The 19052-nt window shown below is 34.3% G+C and overlaps 1 protein-coding gene across 1 annotated transcript in view; it reads right to left on the bottom strand.

Annotated features, from left to right (window-relative positions):
- Positions 1–378: 378 nt before the first annotated feature.
- tacr3a (tachykinin receptor 3a) overlaps positions 379–19052 on the bottom strand; it is a 41543-nt gene continuing 22869 nt past the window's right edge. Inside the window, exons 4-5 of the mRNA XM_067403914.1 lie at positions 3668–3864; positions 379–667 (exon numbers count right to left, since the gene is read on the bottom strand). Coding sequence (XP_067260015.1) covers positions 379–667; positions 3668–3864 — 486 coding nt within the window. The remainder of the gene's footprint in view (positions 668–3667; positions 3865–19052) is intronic.

The raw sequence follows: 19052 nt of genomic DNA, 5'->3' as shown, positions 1-19052 counted from the left end.
ATTCATGTAGCATGCTAACCTTGCTAACCACATGATGAAAGAGAGCAGTACCTGATTGGCATCAAAGGGCAACCTCTATCTACAATTTCTGGGACGGACAAAGTGCTCCTCAGATGTTGGACAATATTGGTCTTTGTGATGAGGAGTGTTGTGGGCTGACTCAAGTTTTCAAGGCAAAGAACACCATACATGTTCCATAAAACACATTTCTTAAATTTACTGTACGAGGATGCTGTTATACTAGCATATTTAATTAATGATATGACGAAAATGAAAATGCAACTGAAACGGTCTGCTTTTTACTAAATTTACAGAATGAGGTTAGTTAAATTGGCTGTGCTTGATACTTCAGTGTGAATCTTACATCAAAAGTCCATCTCAACAGAATTCCTCCTTCGGGTCGCTTTGCATATACGTTACTTCTTTGCTCTTGGCCGGGTTGGAGCAGCCATTGTGCTGGTGGTTGTGAAGGCTCTTTCGTCCTGGGTTGGCGGTTGGCTCTGATGGATCACACACAGCGACAACGGTGGTCTCCATTCGTGAGAGCGTGTACATGCTGCTCTGACGCGCTACTTTATGCCGCATGGCCCGCAGCTCAAGCTCGTCGTAGTCGGACACCCTCACAAACGGACACCAGCGGAAAACCCGTTTAAAGCCCGCCCGAAACCTGAGCCGAGAATAAACACAAAACATGAGTTAAAAACTGAACAAATCTATGAGCAAAAACGCAATATAAATTGCACATTATGCATTATTTTTTTTATTCTCTCACTTAATTTCATGTGTTGCAACTACAATTTTTTATCTCACAGTGTGACTTTAAACATTATTTCACAATTACCTTTTTGTTTTTTTTACTCTGAGGTGGAAACAGGCTTCCATAAGAATGAGAATGTAGGAAAAAATACGGTTACACTTTCTATGGAGACTATGCTTATAATGAATTATAGCTCCATTTATACTTATTTATAAGCAAGTATTATTATTTTATAAATATATTTATAAAGACTTAAGACCTATATCACATTATAAGTACAGTTATAGTTACATTTATATTATTTTTATAATTACTTAATTTTAAGTCATGCATTTTCTTTTTCAGTGCATGTTCATAAGTCATTATACACTGATTTATAAGTATTAATTAGCCCGTCATTGCTATAATGTTATATTATAGTTAAAATGACTTTTTATTCAGATTTATTTGTCAAATTTGTGAATATATTGTTATTAATAGCCGTGTTGTGTTCTTATAAATACTTATTGTGAGTAATAATAGTTACTAATCTCTATAAATGCATTGTTGGCTTTAAGTAAAGTTTAAACACAAGATGCAATTTTCCTAAATCAAATGTTAAGAAATCACGAATATGTGCTCATTTTACATTTTAAGCTTACTTGTAAATGTAACTAATAAACAACAATTCCTGTAATGAAATTAAAAAAAAAATTATTAATACAAACAGTACAAAAAAAAGTATTTTTTTTTTATGTTACATACTAGCAAAACACTGCAAGTATAATGGCTGAGGAGATATAGATTTTAACAAATCAAAATTGCCATTCATTACCTCTAATGCAAACTTTAGCCATTAAAGACATAATAACTAGTTGATACAGCAAACAAGTGTCTCTGGAACTATTTTATGATCATTAATAAATCAATGTATAATGGCTTATGAGCATGCACACTGAAAAAGCAAATGCATGGCTTATAAGTAATTTAAAAAAAATAATAATATAAATGTATCTATAACTGTTCTTATAATGCAGTATAAATCTTAATGAGTCATTATAAGCATGGTCTTCATAGAAAGTGTTACCAAAAATACCTTTGCAAATGACCAAAAGCCATTAAAAGCAATCAATTTATCAAGTTCAAGTGAGTGCACAGAATAAAGACAAAGCCAATATCACAGGTTAGGTGTCAGAGGCTACTGACAGCATAACAAGCCTATGCTATGTATTTTTAATAATCAAATACTGCCAGGTACATTGAACATACATTTCCCTGCCATATTTAGCTGTTTTTTTGATAATGATCCTGCCATGTCTAGTTTTCTGCTTATTAATGGCTGCAAATTGTTTTGCTCTGGTACTGGTGTCATTGCAAACTCAAAAGCCAAATGGGAACTGAAGAAATTACATGTGGATTATTTATCATCCAGTCTTGCAATTTAGCCATGTTTTCCATCTGTGGTGCATTTACATAAAGTGAATGCTATGGCTGTCCCAGACTGATCAAGTTAATGGTGGATAGCAACGATTGCCAGGCTACAACTAGTAAAGTGCTCAAAAAAATTAAAAAAAGGCTGCAGAGCTGTATAAAGGTCATTAGCTAGATTTTATGGTTAGCTATGTAACAGACACGCTCTCACAGTATGGTAGAGTAAGCTTATAAATAAACCAGAGAAAGACATGTCATTCCAATGATGATGATTTTGCATGGCCATGAAATGACGGGAATGTTCACTGTACATTTTCAAGTGAGCAGATGAAGTCTTTCATCTGAAATAGTTCCTAAATATTCATTACAAATAATGTATCACAAGTAATTATAGGTGTATATACTTGTTACCAATGTAACACCTGTAACTGTCCTTTTCTGGGTTAACTCGGTTTAAATTGTCATGTTAGGAGTTGAAAAACTGGATTTAAACATGTTTGTACACACTGTATAATGTTTTGTTGCTTCACTTTTTTAACAGTGCAGATTTTCTTAAATGCACTGGCCTGATTGAATTCCATTGTAAGTGCATTGCTGTAAACATGACTTTGCCAGTTTGTGCTCAATAAAGGTTGAGTGGAAATGTTCTTCTGTGGTGATCGACAACACACCAAGGATGACGTCGATAGAGCTTAACTTTTATTGAACCTGGAACATTCCTTTAATTAAAACCTGGGACAAAAAGAAATGGACTCTAAAGGTGTTTAATGATCCCTCTGCCGTTGTCATGACATTCAGTGCATGTCTTATTTTCTGTCAGCTATATGCACAGGAAGAATAAAGACTGATGCTTAAATACATTCAAACAGTGCAGACAAAAAGATTATTTTATTATTTCCTTTTCCTCATGTCAGTTCTTTACACAACAGCATACATGTTTGAATCAACATGAAGAAGAGGAAATAATGACAGATTTGCCATTTGAGGAGAAATATCCCTTTATTAAAATGTCTGTCTACATTCACCTATTCATGTCATATCTTGGAAGAATAATGAGAAATACAGCTATGGAAAAAATTAAGAGACCACTCCAAGTTCAGAACTCAATGTTAAGTTTTTTAAGTTTTTTTTTTTTTTTTAAATTTTTTCCATAGCTGTATGTTCATTGTAGAGAAATGATATTGTACATTATACCATGTGGAACAAATCTAGGGTCTTTTAGTCCATTTAGTCCAAAATGTTACGATTATTCTAGCTCAGTGTAACTAAAGCCTGTTTTCCTGTCCTTTACTTGGACAAATTATTAATGACACTTTCATTTCAATCATTGATTTATGAGTACCATTTCACAGAAAAATGAACATCACAAGTGCACCCATTACTGCATGATAAGGCCTATTCATGCAACTATAAAAGAGAACAACACTCATGTTGCTATGACAAAATGCATTTATGTCATACATTTTTTGTTGTTGTGGCACTCTCCAAGTTGAGTCTTACCTGCTGTTCAGGCAGCAGTAAATAATAGGGTTGTACATGGTGGAGCTCATGGCAAGCCACATGACTGAAAGATAGATCTGCTGAATGAACTTCCATCTAACCAGTTGCTTGTTCAATCCCGTAACCAGGAAATATACATGGTACGGCAGCCAGCAGATGGCAAAGGTCACCACTACGATGATCATCATTTTCACCACCTGAGAACAGAAAATGAAGGCAAAAGTAAAATATTACATTATATCGGTGGGCATTTATTTACGGAAGAGGAATAGGGCCAAGCAATAATAAAAAAATAAAACCATCTCGAGATTAAAGTTGTTAAATTTCGAGAAAAGGGGCGAGATAAAATGTTGAGAATAAAGTCATTAAATTATGAGAAAAAAGTAGTTAAATTACGAGAACAAATTCGTTAAACTATGAGAAAAATGTCGTTCAATTTCGAGAAAAAAGTTGAGATAAAATGTTGAGAATATAGTCATTAAATTACGAGAAAAAAGTAGTTAAATTACGAGAACAAATTTGTTAAATTATGAGAAAAATGTCGTTAAATTTCGAGAGAAAAGTCGAGATAAAATGTTGAGAATATAGTCATTAAATTACAAGAAAAAAGTTGTTAGATTACGAGAACAAATTCGTTAAATTATGAGAAAAATGTTAAATTTCGAGAAAAAAGTCAGGATAAAATGTTGAGAATAAAGTCATTAAATTATGAGAAAAAAGTTGTTAAATTATGAGAACAAATTTGTTAAATTATGAGAAAAATGTTGTTAAATTTCAAGAAAAAAGTCGAGATAAAATGTTGAGAATAAAGTCATTAAATTACGAGCAAAAAGTCGTTAAATTACGAGAACAAATTCGTTAAATTATGAGAAAAATGTTGTTAAATTTCAAGAAAAAAGTCGAGATAAAATGTTGAGAATAAAGTCATTAAATTACGAGCAAAAAGTCGTTAAATTACGAGAACAAATTCGTTAAATTATGAGAAAAATGTTGTTAAATTTCGAGAAAAAAGTCAGGATAAAATGTTGAGTATAAAGTCATTAAATTATGAGAAAAAAGTTGTTAAATTATGAGAACAAATTTGTTAAATTATGAGAAAAATGTTGTTAAATTTCGAGAAAAAAGTCAGGATAAAATGTTGAGTATAAAGTCATTAAATTATGAGAATAAAGTCATTAAATTATGAGAACAAATTTGCTAAATAACAAATTTGTTCTCATAATTTAACAACTTTTTTCTTTTAATTTAATGACTTTATTCTCATAATTTAATGACTTTATTCTCAACATTTTATCTCGACTTTTTTCTCAATTTAACAACATTTTTCTCATAATTTAACAAATTTGTTCTCGTAATTTAACGACTTTTTTCTCGTAATTTAATGAGTTTATTCTCAACATTTTATTTCGAGTTTTTTCTCGAAATTTAACGATTTTTTTCTCGAAATTTAACAACTTTAATCTCAAGATGGTTTTATTTTTTTATTATTGCTTGGCCCTAATCCTCTTCCGTATTTATTACATCAGAGTATATCAGAGAAAAGAGCTGAAGAAGAAGTTGGCATATAGTATATCGGAGATGTTACTTGCAATAGTTATACTATATATATTACATAATAATAATATAGTATATTGCAAATATTACAAAATGTGACATTAAAAAGTGTATAAATCACTTGTTTTTGTAAAGTAATATTAGATATATATTAGTAATATGTGTTATTATTATTATATATATAAAATATTATATAAAATTTGATAAAGGTTCATCAAGGAGGACAGTATATAAATAAAAGAGTAGCTTCTAGCCATTACGACATTGTGACTGACCTTATTTCATGCATACAAAAACAAAGAGAACAGTGGAGAAGCAATCATATCACAAACAGTTATACGGCTGTGTTTTCATTCATTATGTTAATTCATTAAGACACTGCTTGTCATTCAAATCCCACAGCAAAAAGCACGCCCAAAAGCACCAAACAATGTCAGGACACCAAAATCTTGGTCATGCAACCAACAAGCTTTGACACTCTGGGCAAGCAATGCATCTGCAGCAAGAAAGAAAACCCCAGGCAACACATTTCCAGCAGAACAAGGACACCACATGAGGTCTTCGCAGACTTCCTCTGGGTTCAGCAAACCCATATACATGCCATAAAAGTGCTCCTGAAAATTGTATGTTGACTAAGTTGTAATTGCCACAATTCATGTAAAATCATTGTAGCTTCTCACGCAGTTCTCTACTGTTTTTACTGCTCTTGTGTCAATTGTCAAACTGTGTTGTGTAGAGATGTGTGGTTCTCCATCCTGTCAGTTTTATTTGGTCCTCAAAATATCCACTCTCTCTTCAAGCAAGTGTCCTTCTGCCCCTGCAGGGACTTCTGCCATAACAAATCCATTTCCCATCCTTCAAGAGCTTGAATTGTTTCTGTAGCCACATCACAAAGTCTGATTGGAGCAGCCTCCAGCTTCACTCCACTAATGAATTTAATTACATTGTTCATGCCGTCCCACAGAGACACAAAGTGGAGCTTTGTTAGATACTCTTCAATGTGAAGATCACTTAGAGATCAATAAAAGATTTAATAAATGAACAGATTAATATTTGAATATAGTCATTACTACATTTTGCCATTGATATAATACTATGTGACCATGGACCACAAAACCAGTCATAAGTCGCAAAGGTATATTTGTAGCAATAGCCAACAATACATTGTATTGGTCAAAATTATTGATTTTTCTTTTATGCCAAAAATCATGTTCCATGAAGATATTTTGTAAATTTCCTACTGTAAATGTATCAAAAATGTATTTTTGTGGGTGGATATGCATTGCTAAGGACTTAATTTGGACAAATTTAAAGGCGATTTTCTCAATATTTTGATTTTTTTTTTGCACCCTCAGATTCTAGATTTTCAAATTGTTGTATCTCGGCCAAATATTGTCTACAAACCTAGCAAACCATACATCAATTGAACGATAATTTATTCAGCTTTCAGATGATGTATAAATCTAAATTGACCCTTATGACCAGGTTCACATATTAAAAGGGACATATTTGGTTTCTTTCTTGATCTTTTAAAAAACATTATTGTACTATGAAAACAAACTAGAATGCCAAAAGTCAAAGCTTCCTCCCAAGTGCAAAAAAGCTGGAAAAAAGAAAATAACCAACCACTAGTCAACATGCCTATCGCTCTTCTAGCATGCACACTTATAAAGCTCAGAGACACCACAAGAAGTGTCAGTTTATGTTCACACGGTTTAGATTGTTTAATGTCATTTCTGCAGGTGTACATTTTCAAAGCAGAAACCTTGAACTATAGTAATGGAGTCAGTGTAATGTAGAATAATAGTTCATTCTCAATATTTTGTCAGTTATCACACTGCAGCAGGAACAGGATAAGCACACTCAGATCTGTGTTCTCAGCATCTGTAAGTTACTGTAAAGTTGTTTACGTGCACACATTGGGGTATTTCTTATGTATAAATGAACCATTTTGGCTTCAAAAAAAAACAAAACTCTGCAATGTGAGGAATCATATTTAATTATCAGTAGGACTAGATCGAAAATACACCATACATTCATGATGTTGTTTATGGCAATATCAAATTAGGCAACATCATGACTGTGGCGTCCAGGGCGGGTGAGAGCCGTGAGGGAACGGCGCGAGTCTTAATGAGCTTCACCTGGGAGGCGCACCGGCCTTGAGTCCCTCACGGAGGAGCTCCGGGAGCATAAAAGGAGAAGCGACTACAGTGAAGGACGAGAGAGGACCAGGCCTGGACTTTATTTTATGTTTTATTATGTTTGTGTGGCCGGCAGACGTCCGCGAGGGTCTGCCGGCATTACTTTTGTTTTGTTCTTTGTTTATTTTATATTAAAGTTTGGTTCAACGTTCGCCGGTTCCCGCCTCCTTCTTCCCACAACTACTAACCTTGTTACAATGACTTTAATGCACTTTTCCAAAAGGCTGTGTTTCCAAAGATTACAGTTCAGTCTCCATGTTATTGTTTACACAGTCGTCAAGGATCCGCAGAGTGAACGTTCATCGTTTTCAAAGGTCTCCATTCAAACTAAAACGGAATCTGCAGCGTTTTCGAAATGCTGGCGTAATGTAAACGACAGGCGTAACTGTAGCAAAACGTATGCGTTTTAAAACAAAAACACACTAGAGTAAACGGGGCCTAACTATGTTAGAATTGGTAAGATCTAATTCTGTGAATGAGTTATTTTCAAAAGTACTCAAAAATGTTAATGAAGTTACTGTATGCAATTTATGAATAAAAATCATTAAAAACTTGAATGAAAATTTGCTTCAAAATTAAATGAATTTAAAATATTAATATTTGAAAAACACCTTAATATTTTTAATATATATATATATATATATATATATATATATATATATATATATATATATATATATATATATATATATATATATATATATAAACTTTATTGAAAAAGAAATATATATTTTAGAGTAAGAGTTTCAAGTAAGAATTCTTTTTAGAGTAAGAATTTCAAGATTTCAAGCAGTAGAAAGGCAGGCAGAACCTGATTTTACCAAGTGCTACATGTTCCCGGATCAACATATTTGTTGATCCTGGAACAACATTTCAATCAACCAATCAGGATTGAGGGACAAGTTTCCAGTTTATGTCAAGTTTAGGCTTAAAACCAGGGTTAGGGGCTGCTGCACCATTCTTATTCACCTTTCATTTCCCTCTAATTTTAGGGATAACTTGTTGGTAGGATTAGGATTAGTGGTAGGGATAGGACTTCATTTTCGGACAGGAATGTTATTTATATAAAAAAATATTTTGACCCACGAACACATATAACTTTGCAAAATCAGGATGTGCAGAAAGGTATGCTATAATGAGAATACAGCAAATAAAATGCCAGTCCTTCATAAATGATTAACTGTGAAACAAAATCAAAGGAAAGATCAAACGAATGTGTTTCACAGACACTGTCTGTTAAAGTTATGCCATTAATATGTTCAGAAATGTTTCATGAGTCACACATAAAATACATATATAATTTTGGAATTCAGATTCTTCAAAGAACTTATATTATGATTTTTCAATGGACATTTCATCAGTATTCCATCCCCAAATACCTGGCTTTTTTCCTTTTATTATCTTTTTTTTTTTTGAAGTAAGATTATTCCCTACCAATTTTCAAAGACACAGACAGATATAGTGCCTGATCAACAGTTCAGCAGAAGGTGGAAGTGAGAAGGTGTCCTGGGGTGAAAGGAAAGCTTATATGATTGCCATTCACACTCACCTTCAAGCCAATGTCTCTCTCCTGATACGTCTCCAGGCGAAAGCTTCTGCATACTGAGAGCTGAAGGAAGCACACTGTGTTTGGCACCACAACAGCATATCTCTTTTGTTTTCTCTTATCTCGCCCTGTCTCTTCAATTCAAAGATTGAGAAAAGACAAGGGCACTCTAACTGAAGTAGAAGTCCTTTTGGTGATTGGCGCTTGAATAGAGACTGTGGCAAATAGAGATTGGAGATCTTTTTTAAGGTTGTGGAATGAAGAATGGTCAATGGGCAGACACAAAGTGCTGATCAATACACTGATATGGATCATAAAAGAGACAAGTCCACATAGACAAAGACAGCTCTCAAACCAAGTTCAAGAAAAAAAAAAAGAAAGAAAGAAATTTCAGTGCCTAACAATGGGTGAACATTTTTATATTCATCATGTCAGGTTTATGTCACTATCCAATAGGACGGCGTCACAATGGTTGACTAGTATCTGACTAGTGGCTCTACAACTCAAGTGGCAGGCCACTTCAACAAACACACACACACACACACACAGAAAAACTGTGAACCACCAAACACCCCAAATCTATGAAACTAACCCCAAATACAACTCATTGGAAAAAAAATCTACATACATTTTAGAAAAAAAAAAACAAAACAAAAAAAATATCATTGTACACAATTCAAGGCCGATTCCAGCTGAAAAGAACACTATAGAGACAGTAAAACACCCTTTCAGGACTTTTTTTCCCAAGACTTTTATTCTTTTTCGCAGAAATTATGATAAGGAGCAGAACTGGCGATTAAAGACATTTTGAGGGATCCTTACTGACCTTTGCATCATATAAGCAGGTCAATTTGTATGGCTTTTCTGATGTTTTGAAATTGTTTGGTACATCAATCATTGCTCAGGTACGAGCCTCATGAAACATGGGTCTCGATGAAAGAGATAAAATGGCATATTTGCTTCAGCAAAGCACATAACTCATTGGTGCTAATTTAATCAACTTTTGCCTGCATTGTGATTAGATTCCATGTTTTGGACGGCCACCTTGAACTTGAGAACGCGAGTACAGAATGATGCACCTGGTTTGAAACAGAAGATGTCTGACAATTAAGAGGCCTCTTTTTCCAACCCCTTCTCATAAATGCCGAATGCTCAAGACTTTTCCCTAGCGTCTTTATAGCTACAGTCACAGAGAATTTTGTTTTTCCATTCTATTTTATTTTAATGGCATCCGCAAACAGTGGATTTACTGTTGCAAAGCTGAAAGCAATACAATGCTTCAGAATCAAATTTAATAATAAATATATTTATATCTAAGCTGCAACTTTAATAATCTGGTTTATTTATATTTTTGTTTTGGCCAATAGAAGTTCTGAATAGCTAGTAACTTAAAGATTTAATTGGCTGGAGAGTGAAACGGTTAGAGGGTTAGTTCACCCAAAAATGAAAATAATATAATTTATTACTCACCCTCATGCCGTTCCACACCTGTAAGACCTTTAAAAATTAAGATATTTTTGTTGAAATCCAATGGCTTAGTGAGGCTTCCATAGGGAGCAATGACATTTCCTCTCTCAAGATCCATAAAGGTACTAAAAACATATTTAAATCAGTTCATGTGAGTACAGTGGTTCAATATTAATATTATAAAGCGACAAGAATATTTTATGTGCACCAAAAAAAAAAAAAAAAAAATGAAATAACAACTTATGTAGTGATGGCCGATTTCAAAACACTGCTTCAGGAAGCTTCGGAGCATTATGAATCTTTTGTGTCTAATCAGCGGTTCAGAGCACCAAAGTCATGTGATTTCAGCAGTTTGACATGCGATCCAAATCATGATTCGACACAAAAGATTCATAACGCTTAATGAAGCAGTGTTTTGAAATCGGACATCACTATATAAGTCGTAATTGAGTTTTTTGTTGCACCAAAAATATTCTTGTCGCTTTATAATATTAAAATTGAACCACTGTACTCACATGAACTGATTTAAATATGTTTTTAGTACATTAATGGATCTTGAGAGAGGAAATGTCATTGCTCCCTATGGAGGCCTCACTAAGCCATTGGATTTCAACAAAAATATCTTAATTTGTGTTCTGAAGATGAACGAAGGTCTTACGGGTGTGGAAAGGCATGAGGGTGAGTAATAGATGACATTATTTTCATTTTTTGGGTGTATTAACCCTTTAATTTCAAACCCTGACAAGATAGAGGATTAAACTTTTAGTGCCACTCCTATCAATGTACTTTGAAAGAGTCGCAAATCGCAAATCGTCCAAGAAGCAACTTAATATCATTTTGCCAAACATTTGCCACAGGCACATATTTTCAAACCAAATTCCCCAAACCAGTATATTTAATACAGGATTAAGGGTAAAATCAATAAGCGGCAGCTGTTAATGCAATCCACCAACTAATTGACTTTGAAAATATATGTAGTTCTTCTAGAGTTATATATGAATTATTCAAAAACTTTTGTGGGGTGGCTTTTTTCTAAAAAAAAAGATCCGGATCACCATCTTGTGATGGGTGAGCAACCAAGGGTTTTGCTCTCTGTCAACATGAGGAAGACAGAAAGGCAAATTACTATGCAAGACTGTGTTTAGAAGGTCGAACAGGAGATGAACTCCTGAAGACGCAATGCCACAGGGTCACCGCCTCTTTCAGTCCAAACCATATTATTTGAAAATATATTTTGCTGCATTTTGCTTAATTATTTAATTATTTTGTTTTAAACATAAAATCAAAAATTATTTTTATCAAAAAATAACAATTTAAATAATCATTACATTAATTCAATAACCATTTCAGTCATATCCGACTCTTGATAATTCTATGGCCAATATCTTGCCAAGACTGCTAATGAATTTTCATGGGGATGATTTTTCCAGGGTAGGTCTCTAGGTCTTTCTCCAACCCTCCCCATTACATGGCTTGGGGCTCACACACACATGCATTCACACCTACAGACAATTTAGCGTCTCCAGTTCACCTATACTGCATGTTTTATCGATTGGGCGGAAAATCATAGTAGCCAGAGGAAACCCACACAAACGCAGGGAGAACATGCAAACTCCACACAGAATAACCTCCTGCTTCCTTGCTGTGAGGTGACAGTGCTGTCCACCGAGCCACTGTGCCACCCTAAATAATAATAAATAGTTACAATTAATTATAAATTATGAATTAATTACGTATATATTCTCTTAAAACAAATCTTAAATGATTAGCTCACTTTCAAATAAAATTTTCCTGATAATTTACTCACCCCCATGTCAACCAAGATGTTCATGTCTTTCTTTCTTCAGTCGAAAAGAAAAGGTTTTTTATGAAAACATTCCAGGATTTTTCTCCTTATAGTGGACTTCAATGGCCTAAAAAAATGGTTGAAGGTCAAAATTAGTTTCAGTGCAGCTTCAAATGGCTTTAAATGATACCAGACGTGGAATAAATGTCATTTTAAAAAAAATGTTTAATGTATATGCTTTATATAAACAAATGATAGCTGGCACTGCGTTCGTTCTGTAAGTAGAATAGGGAAGGCGTAGGAAATACAGCATAAGCTTTTAGAAGAATACGAAAGTGCGGTTTTGGCGGATGTAAATGTATATGCTTTATATAAACAAATGATCGCTTTCATTTGTTTATATAAAGCATATACATTTACATTTTTTTTTCGAAAATGACCAATCGTTTCGCTAGATAAGACCTTTATTCCTCGTCTGGTATCGTTTAAAGCCCTTTGAAGCTGCACTGAAACTGTAATTTTGACCTTCAACCATTTGGAGGCCATTGAAGTCCACTATAAGGAGAATAATCTTGGAATGTTTTCATCAAAAACCTTAATTTCTTTTCGACTGATGAAAGAAGGAAATTGACATCTTGGATGACATGGGGGTGAGTAAATTATCAGGAAAATTTTATTTGAAAGTGAACTAATCCTTTAATATTATACACAATTTTGAGGTGATAATCTGGTTTTATGGATGGTTTAAATATCTAGAGTCATGAAACTCTATATAGCGCAGACTGATAGGTCATTTACATGCACTCGGCAAGAAATCATATCATTTCTACAACCTGATTGACCTCTTCAGCCAATGAGATTGCTTGCTCAACATTTATTTGCTCAACATTTAAATAGTCTGTTGTTCTCTGAAACTCGCCACCTGCCTAGATCTGCTACAGGATGTATGTATGTCTATTCATGCAGCAGCAGCAAATCTCACGTGCTCACAGCAGTACCTATTAGCATTAGCACATCTATACTTGCTCTACTAACATTATTAAAACTATTCTGAGTTGTCATGATTAAAGGTGCCAAAGAACATGTTTTCAAAAGATGTAATATAAGTCTTCACTGAATGTGCCTGAGAAGTTTCTGCTCAAAATATATCTGCCTATCATTATAAATGCACCGATTCAGGGTACGCGGCCCCTTTAAATCTCGTGCTCCACGCCCCAAGAGCTCGCGCTTGCCTTAAACACCATAAACAAAGTTCATACAGCTAATATAACCCTCAAAATGGATCTTTACAAAGTGTTCGTCATGCAGCACGTCTAATCGTGTAAGTACAGTGTTTATTTTGATGTTTACATTTGATTCTGAATGAGTTTGATAGTGCTCTGTGGCTAAAGCTAACATTATACACTGTTGGAGAGATTTATAAAGAATGTTGTGTTTATGCATTATACAGACTGCAAGTGTTTAATAATGAAAATAATGACGGCTCTTGTCTCCGTGAATACAGTAAGAAACGATGGTAACTTTAACCACATTTAACAGTACATTAGCAACATGCTAACGAAACATTTAGAAAGACAATTTACAAATATCACTAAAAATATCATGATATCATGGATCATGTCAGTTATTATTGCTCCATCTGCCATTTTTCGCTGTTGTCCTTGCTTGCTTACCTAGTCTGATTATTCTGCTGTGCACATCCAGACGTTAATATTGGCTGCCCTTGTCTAATGCATTGAACATGGGCTGGCATATGCAAATATTGGGGGCGTACATCCCAGTCGGTGTTATGTTGAGATTTGCCTGTTCTTTGGAGGTCGTTTAAACAAATGAAATTTACATAAGAAGGAGGAAACAATGGAGTTTGAGACTCACTGTATGTCATTTCCATGTACTGAACTCTTGTTATTCAACTATGTTGAGGTAAATTCAATTTTTGAATCTAGGGCACCTTTAAATATTTTTAATAAATACACAGCTGTGAAAGAGTAAACCACATGCTATATTCCACATCAGTGGCATACATGAAAATTAAAACCAATAATAATCATCATTACTTGCTGAGTAACTGAACTGCATACTTTAACAAGCTGACAAATTTGACAACTGGGAGTTTATTCACCTCAGACTGTCAGTAAGGCAAATAAACTCACTCTTCAGCAGACACACTCAATCTCATCCTAATCAATATTGATTCAGCAAACGGTTGCTTGACAGAGGAATCGTGGTATTTTCAAACACCAACATAACTCCTTCCAATATATAGAATCAGAGTTTAGAAATATATCTATCCATGATCTATTGATAAAATTGAAATCACTGCTGTCAAAATACAAAGTATCAATGCACAGAAGGCCCATCACATCAACATGCGTCAGAAAATTAGATAAAAGTTTCTAGCTCAAACATGCATAATAAACAGCTGAATTAACTTCATAAACTTCATTCTAGTCACAACCAATGTTTTTGGCATATGTTACCTGGATAAATGAATAATTCAGCCAACAATAAAAGTAGTCATCATTTACTCACACGTATGTCCTTCCAACCTTGCATTGTTTTCTTGCTTTTGTGAAACCCCCAGGGATCTTTTAGACAGTGTGTCTGAGCTTCTGTTTTGCATACAAGGAATTTACACTGCCATGCTCGAAAAAGGACAAAAAATATATACATTTATGGTGAATTTTAGTCCTTGTTTTGAGCTTGACAGCATACAATCAGCAGATCATCATTTGCTTTTTTTGGCTTATTGTTTAATATACAAATTAAATCCATTCAAAATAAAATAAATACTAGCTGCAACCTAAAAGCATCTCGGTGGATTTGCATATCCAGAAAAAAGAAGAAAAATAGAAGACAATTTTCAGTACCGCTATCACTATCAGTACCTTCACACATAGACTTGCAAAGCAGATCCGGGTAGAATGAGATGACAGATAACAGAAAGGCTGTGACACTGGCCATAATGGTGCATTGATATATTCATTCCAGCAAACAGTGCTGGAGTCATTTTGAATACTTATTTAGAGAAAATGAAGTCTTGCCGAAAACAGCTCCTGTGGAGAAAATGGATCACTGCCTGTCAGGGGCTGATTGTGCAGAATATTCGTGCATCTGGCTTGAGTGTCTCACTTTGCACTATTTGCCAGCGATGTGCTGTTTGCTGCAACTGGCCTGTAGACTGTGAAATATCTCATATTTAAAATGAATGTAACAACAGTGATAAACACTTGTTTTAATCAATTTATGTACTAATGTGTATATCTCAGATGAATGTAAAAACTTTTTCCATGTGTGATAGCCCAGGTGAGTTTTAGTGACAGAAATAGCATAAAGGCTTAGTAAATTGACTAATCAGAAGGGATTTTCAAATGATTCAACGTCAAATTAAATTCAATAAGTAGTTTCCGGAAATAGGCTAAAAGGCAAAATAAATTAGATTTACCTCTCCATAGATAAATAACCAGGTATTATTAAAGGTAACCTTTCCAACCAATTAGAAAGAAAGAAAGAAAGAAAGAAAGAAAGAAAGAAAGAAAGAAAGAAAGAAAGAAAGAAAGAAAGAAAGAAAGAAAGAAAGAAAGAAAGAAAGAAAGAAAGAACGTTTAAAATGTATAAATTAGTTAGTTATCTTAGAATGTACTAGGTTTCTTTATGTGAAAATGGTTGAAATTATGTTCCAAAAGGAGCTTTTGTATTTGCCAATATCCAGTGAAAGAGCCACAAAGCTAATATGGATGGAAATGGATTGTGATAGTACTGTGGCTCAGGCACTTGGCTTTCTGCTTTGGATGAGATAAGCAAAACTTCACAAGTGTGGTTTTGTGATTGCAGTTAACACATTATGGCAGCAGTCATTGTCTTCCAGCAGAGCTGGATTGATGCTTTGCGCTCTAAAATTTTGATTATAATTATCCGCAGCATGCTCAAGAAATGTTAAATAGGTTTTCAGCTGAATGCTTTCACATACTTATACAAATTCACTTGATTCACAGTGTCAGATGGTAAACAAATGAGCACAAACAAATACAACAACAGTTACACTTGCTCTTTCCTTAAATGTATTCACATGTCCAATTTCCTACAGAGTTGATAAGAATATTTGCTCTATGTAGCTAAATTTCCACTTACACCTGCACACCTGAAATGTGTGACACCTCTATGACATTACTGAACATTACATGAACTAGGGCTGTAGTCAAGTCCACCTTTGTCGAGACCATGTCCAAAGAGGTTCGAGTCCAAATGAGACAAACAAGACAGAGACAGAAAAAAAAGAATCCTCTTCAAGACCACGTACATAACTATTGATAATTCATGTGATGCGAGAGACAGCATATCTTCTATTTTAAGATAATTATTTTGCATTATTATTTGTAATGATCAAAAAGCATGTGCTGAGTAGCAACACTGCAGGATCAAATAAGGCAATTTTATTTACTTTAGGTATAGCACTTTCACTGAAGTCACATAAAGCTGAAGTGCAACTTCACATTTTCAGTCTTTTTTTATTATAGTGTAACAGTTACATTTTGGGCTACCAATGGAAAATGTAAAAAAAAAAAAAAAAAAAAAAAACAAGCAACACAGGTGTCACTAAAAAAATGACATGTTCCCATTCTTGAACATTACTCGTCCTAAAGAATCCATAGTAGGCCTACAAAGTAACTAAAACAATAAACCAGTGGGTTCTGCATACCCCCTCTCTTCCACTTAAACTGCTGCACCGTTTCCATTAAGGGACAATATTTTCCCCCTTAAACTGATTGTGCTTAAAGTGCTTTTTTACCTTTATAAATACCTTTATAAAATAAATAATGTTTTAAATTAAAAATGTCCAAAAGAGAAATAAGCAATGATGTTCAAATGAGTGATTATTTTAAATATTAAAATAAAACTACCAGTAGGTGGCGGTAAGTCACTGTCTTAATAAGTGAGTCATCAAGTCATTCATTCATTCTTTCATCCAGTAATTAAGCAAGTGGCGGTAGTTTTGAAAGGGTAATTGAATCATTGACTCACAGATTCGTTCACAAAACATCGATGCGGCGATTGTAATTTTCTTGGCTGGTTCCGATTTCAGATTTTTGATCTGCTGATACCTACTTTTGCAGATTCCGATTTTCTTTCTATGAACTATATTTGACAGCATATACAAAGAAAAATCTACTTTTCTTCAACGCAAAATTTTATTTTCATAAAGTAAAAAAAAAAAAAAACAAATAAAAAAATTTAAAACAACAGCACAAATAAATGCAATAGAATAGTGAGCTATAGTGAATAGTGAATAGTCAGGTTAAGTAGGTTTTTATTCAGGTAAGAAATACTACAGAAAAATAACATCCAGTGTTATTTTACATTGGTTACCTTAATTTCTGTGTTCATTATTGTAAATATTAAATACAGATTTATTCTTACCATTAAAGTTATAAAACATATTCAGTCAAGAGCAGAAAGTGATTTTCTTTGTCTTTTGTTCTTAAAATAACATGACAAACAGCAGCAGGAATATTGGACTGCTGTCCCTTTAAGAGTTTATGAATGGACCCAATACTATTACACAACATGCGTTCTCTTTCTTAGCTATTTAACGATCCAAAACTGACTGTTTATCTGAATAATCACCAAGACGGGCATTTTGACATAATTTTGTATGTATTTGACCTTTTAAGCGCAGTAAGTAACTCATTTTGGTACTTGTTACTCTGTTTGACTTCTGTCTCTGCTTGTTCACTCCACTAATATAGATCAGTGGTGCGCACACTTTTGGTGTGAGCACTGTGATGGAATTTTTGAACTAATTAATAATGAACTAACATTTCTTTTCTTCTACAGGCCTAATAATAATAATCTAACTTAGAAATAGAGAAACAGTCACTAGGACTGAGTGTTCTGATTCAGAAACATTCTGCTGTGCTGGCTAGACAGCATCCCTTTTGGGGATAAAAAATAGTCTTAGAGAGGTTGTTTTGACCTATTGATTAATCTGAACTATTAACCCTGAGACATTTTTTTGATGATCTTGTGATTCAGTTGTTCTAATCTAAATTTACTCCGGCAGTAAGTGGGACAGAGACTGACCTGCTGGACTCGGTCAAGACCAACTAGAACTTTTGGCAAATACCAATGAGTCTGAGACAAGTCCAAGACAACAGAAAAACCTCTCGAGTACTAATGCACTAACATGAACATTAACGTTTTAAACATGGATATTGTCACAGGACTGTGTAGTTTAGATCTGAATAATGATGCAGAATGAATGATTACCAAAGAATTACCAAAACACACTACACATAAACATATATGACACTGAACAATGAACTGAGGGTCTATTATTTTTAGACTATTACACTTTCCAACCCAGACACTGTTACAAAAGTATGCTGTTTCCTTTCAGTTTGTTGGTGCTTGCAGCAGTGGTCGCAATCTCTAAAGATCATTCAAACATCTGTTTTCATGAGTTTGCAGCCTGAAAGAATTTGCGCCTTCGGTGAGTGTGGGTGCACACAGCAGGCTGCACTAATCCCTGCTTTTTGTGGTGCGGTCATTTCCCCTATGCACTTCAGCACCAGAGAGAGAGCTAATTTTCCCTAAAAGAGCTTACACGGGTGTGACACTGCATCTTTTTAAAGACATCATTCCACCTGTGTGTTTCTGGATGCGATTGTTTCCTACTTTCGTTTGACGGCTATGATCACTGTTACACATGCCTGGGCATAAGCGTGCTGAGACTGGGTTCGTGGGTGGCTCATGTTCTCATAATGACAACATGACCACGTCGGTATGTTATTCATCTCACCTTTCTAGTTCCTCTTCTGGTGCACCAGAAAA

This window comes from Chanodichthys erythropterus, chromosome 12, assembly GCF_024489055.1.
Source record: "Chanodichthys erythropterus isolate Z2021 chromosome 12, ASM2448905v1, whole genome shotgun sequence".
NCBI classification, from domain to species: domain Eukaryota; kingdom Metazoa; phylum Chordata; class Actinopteri; order Cypriniformes; family Xenocyprididae; genus Chanodichthys; species Chanodichthys erythropterus.
The sequence above is the reverse complement of the archived record's forward strand: the minus strand, read 5'-3'. Positions and strand labels throughout refer to the sequence as shown.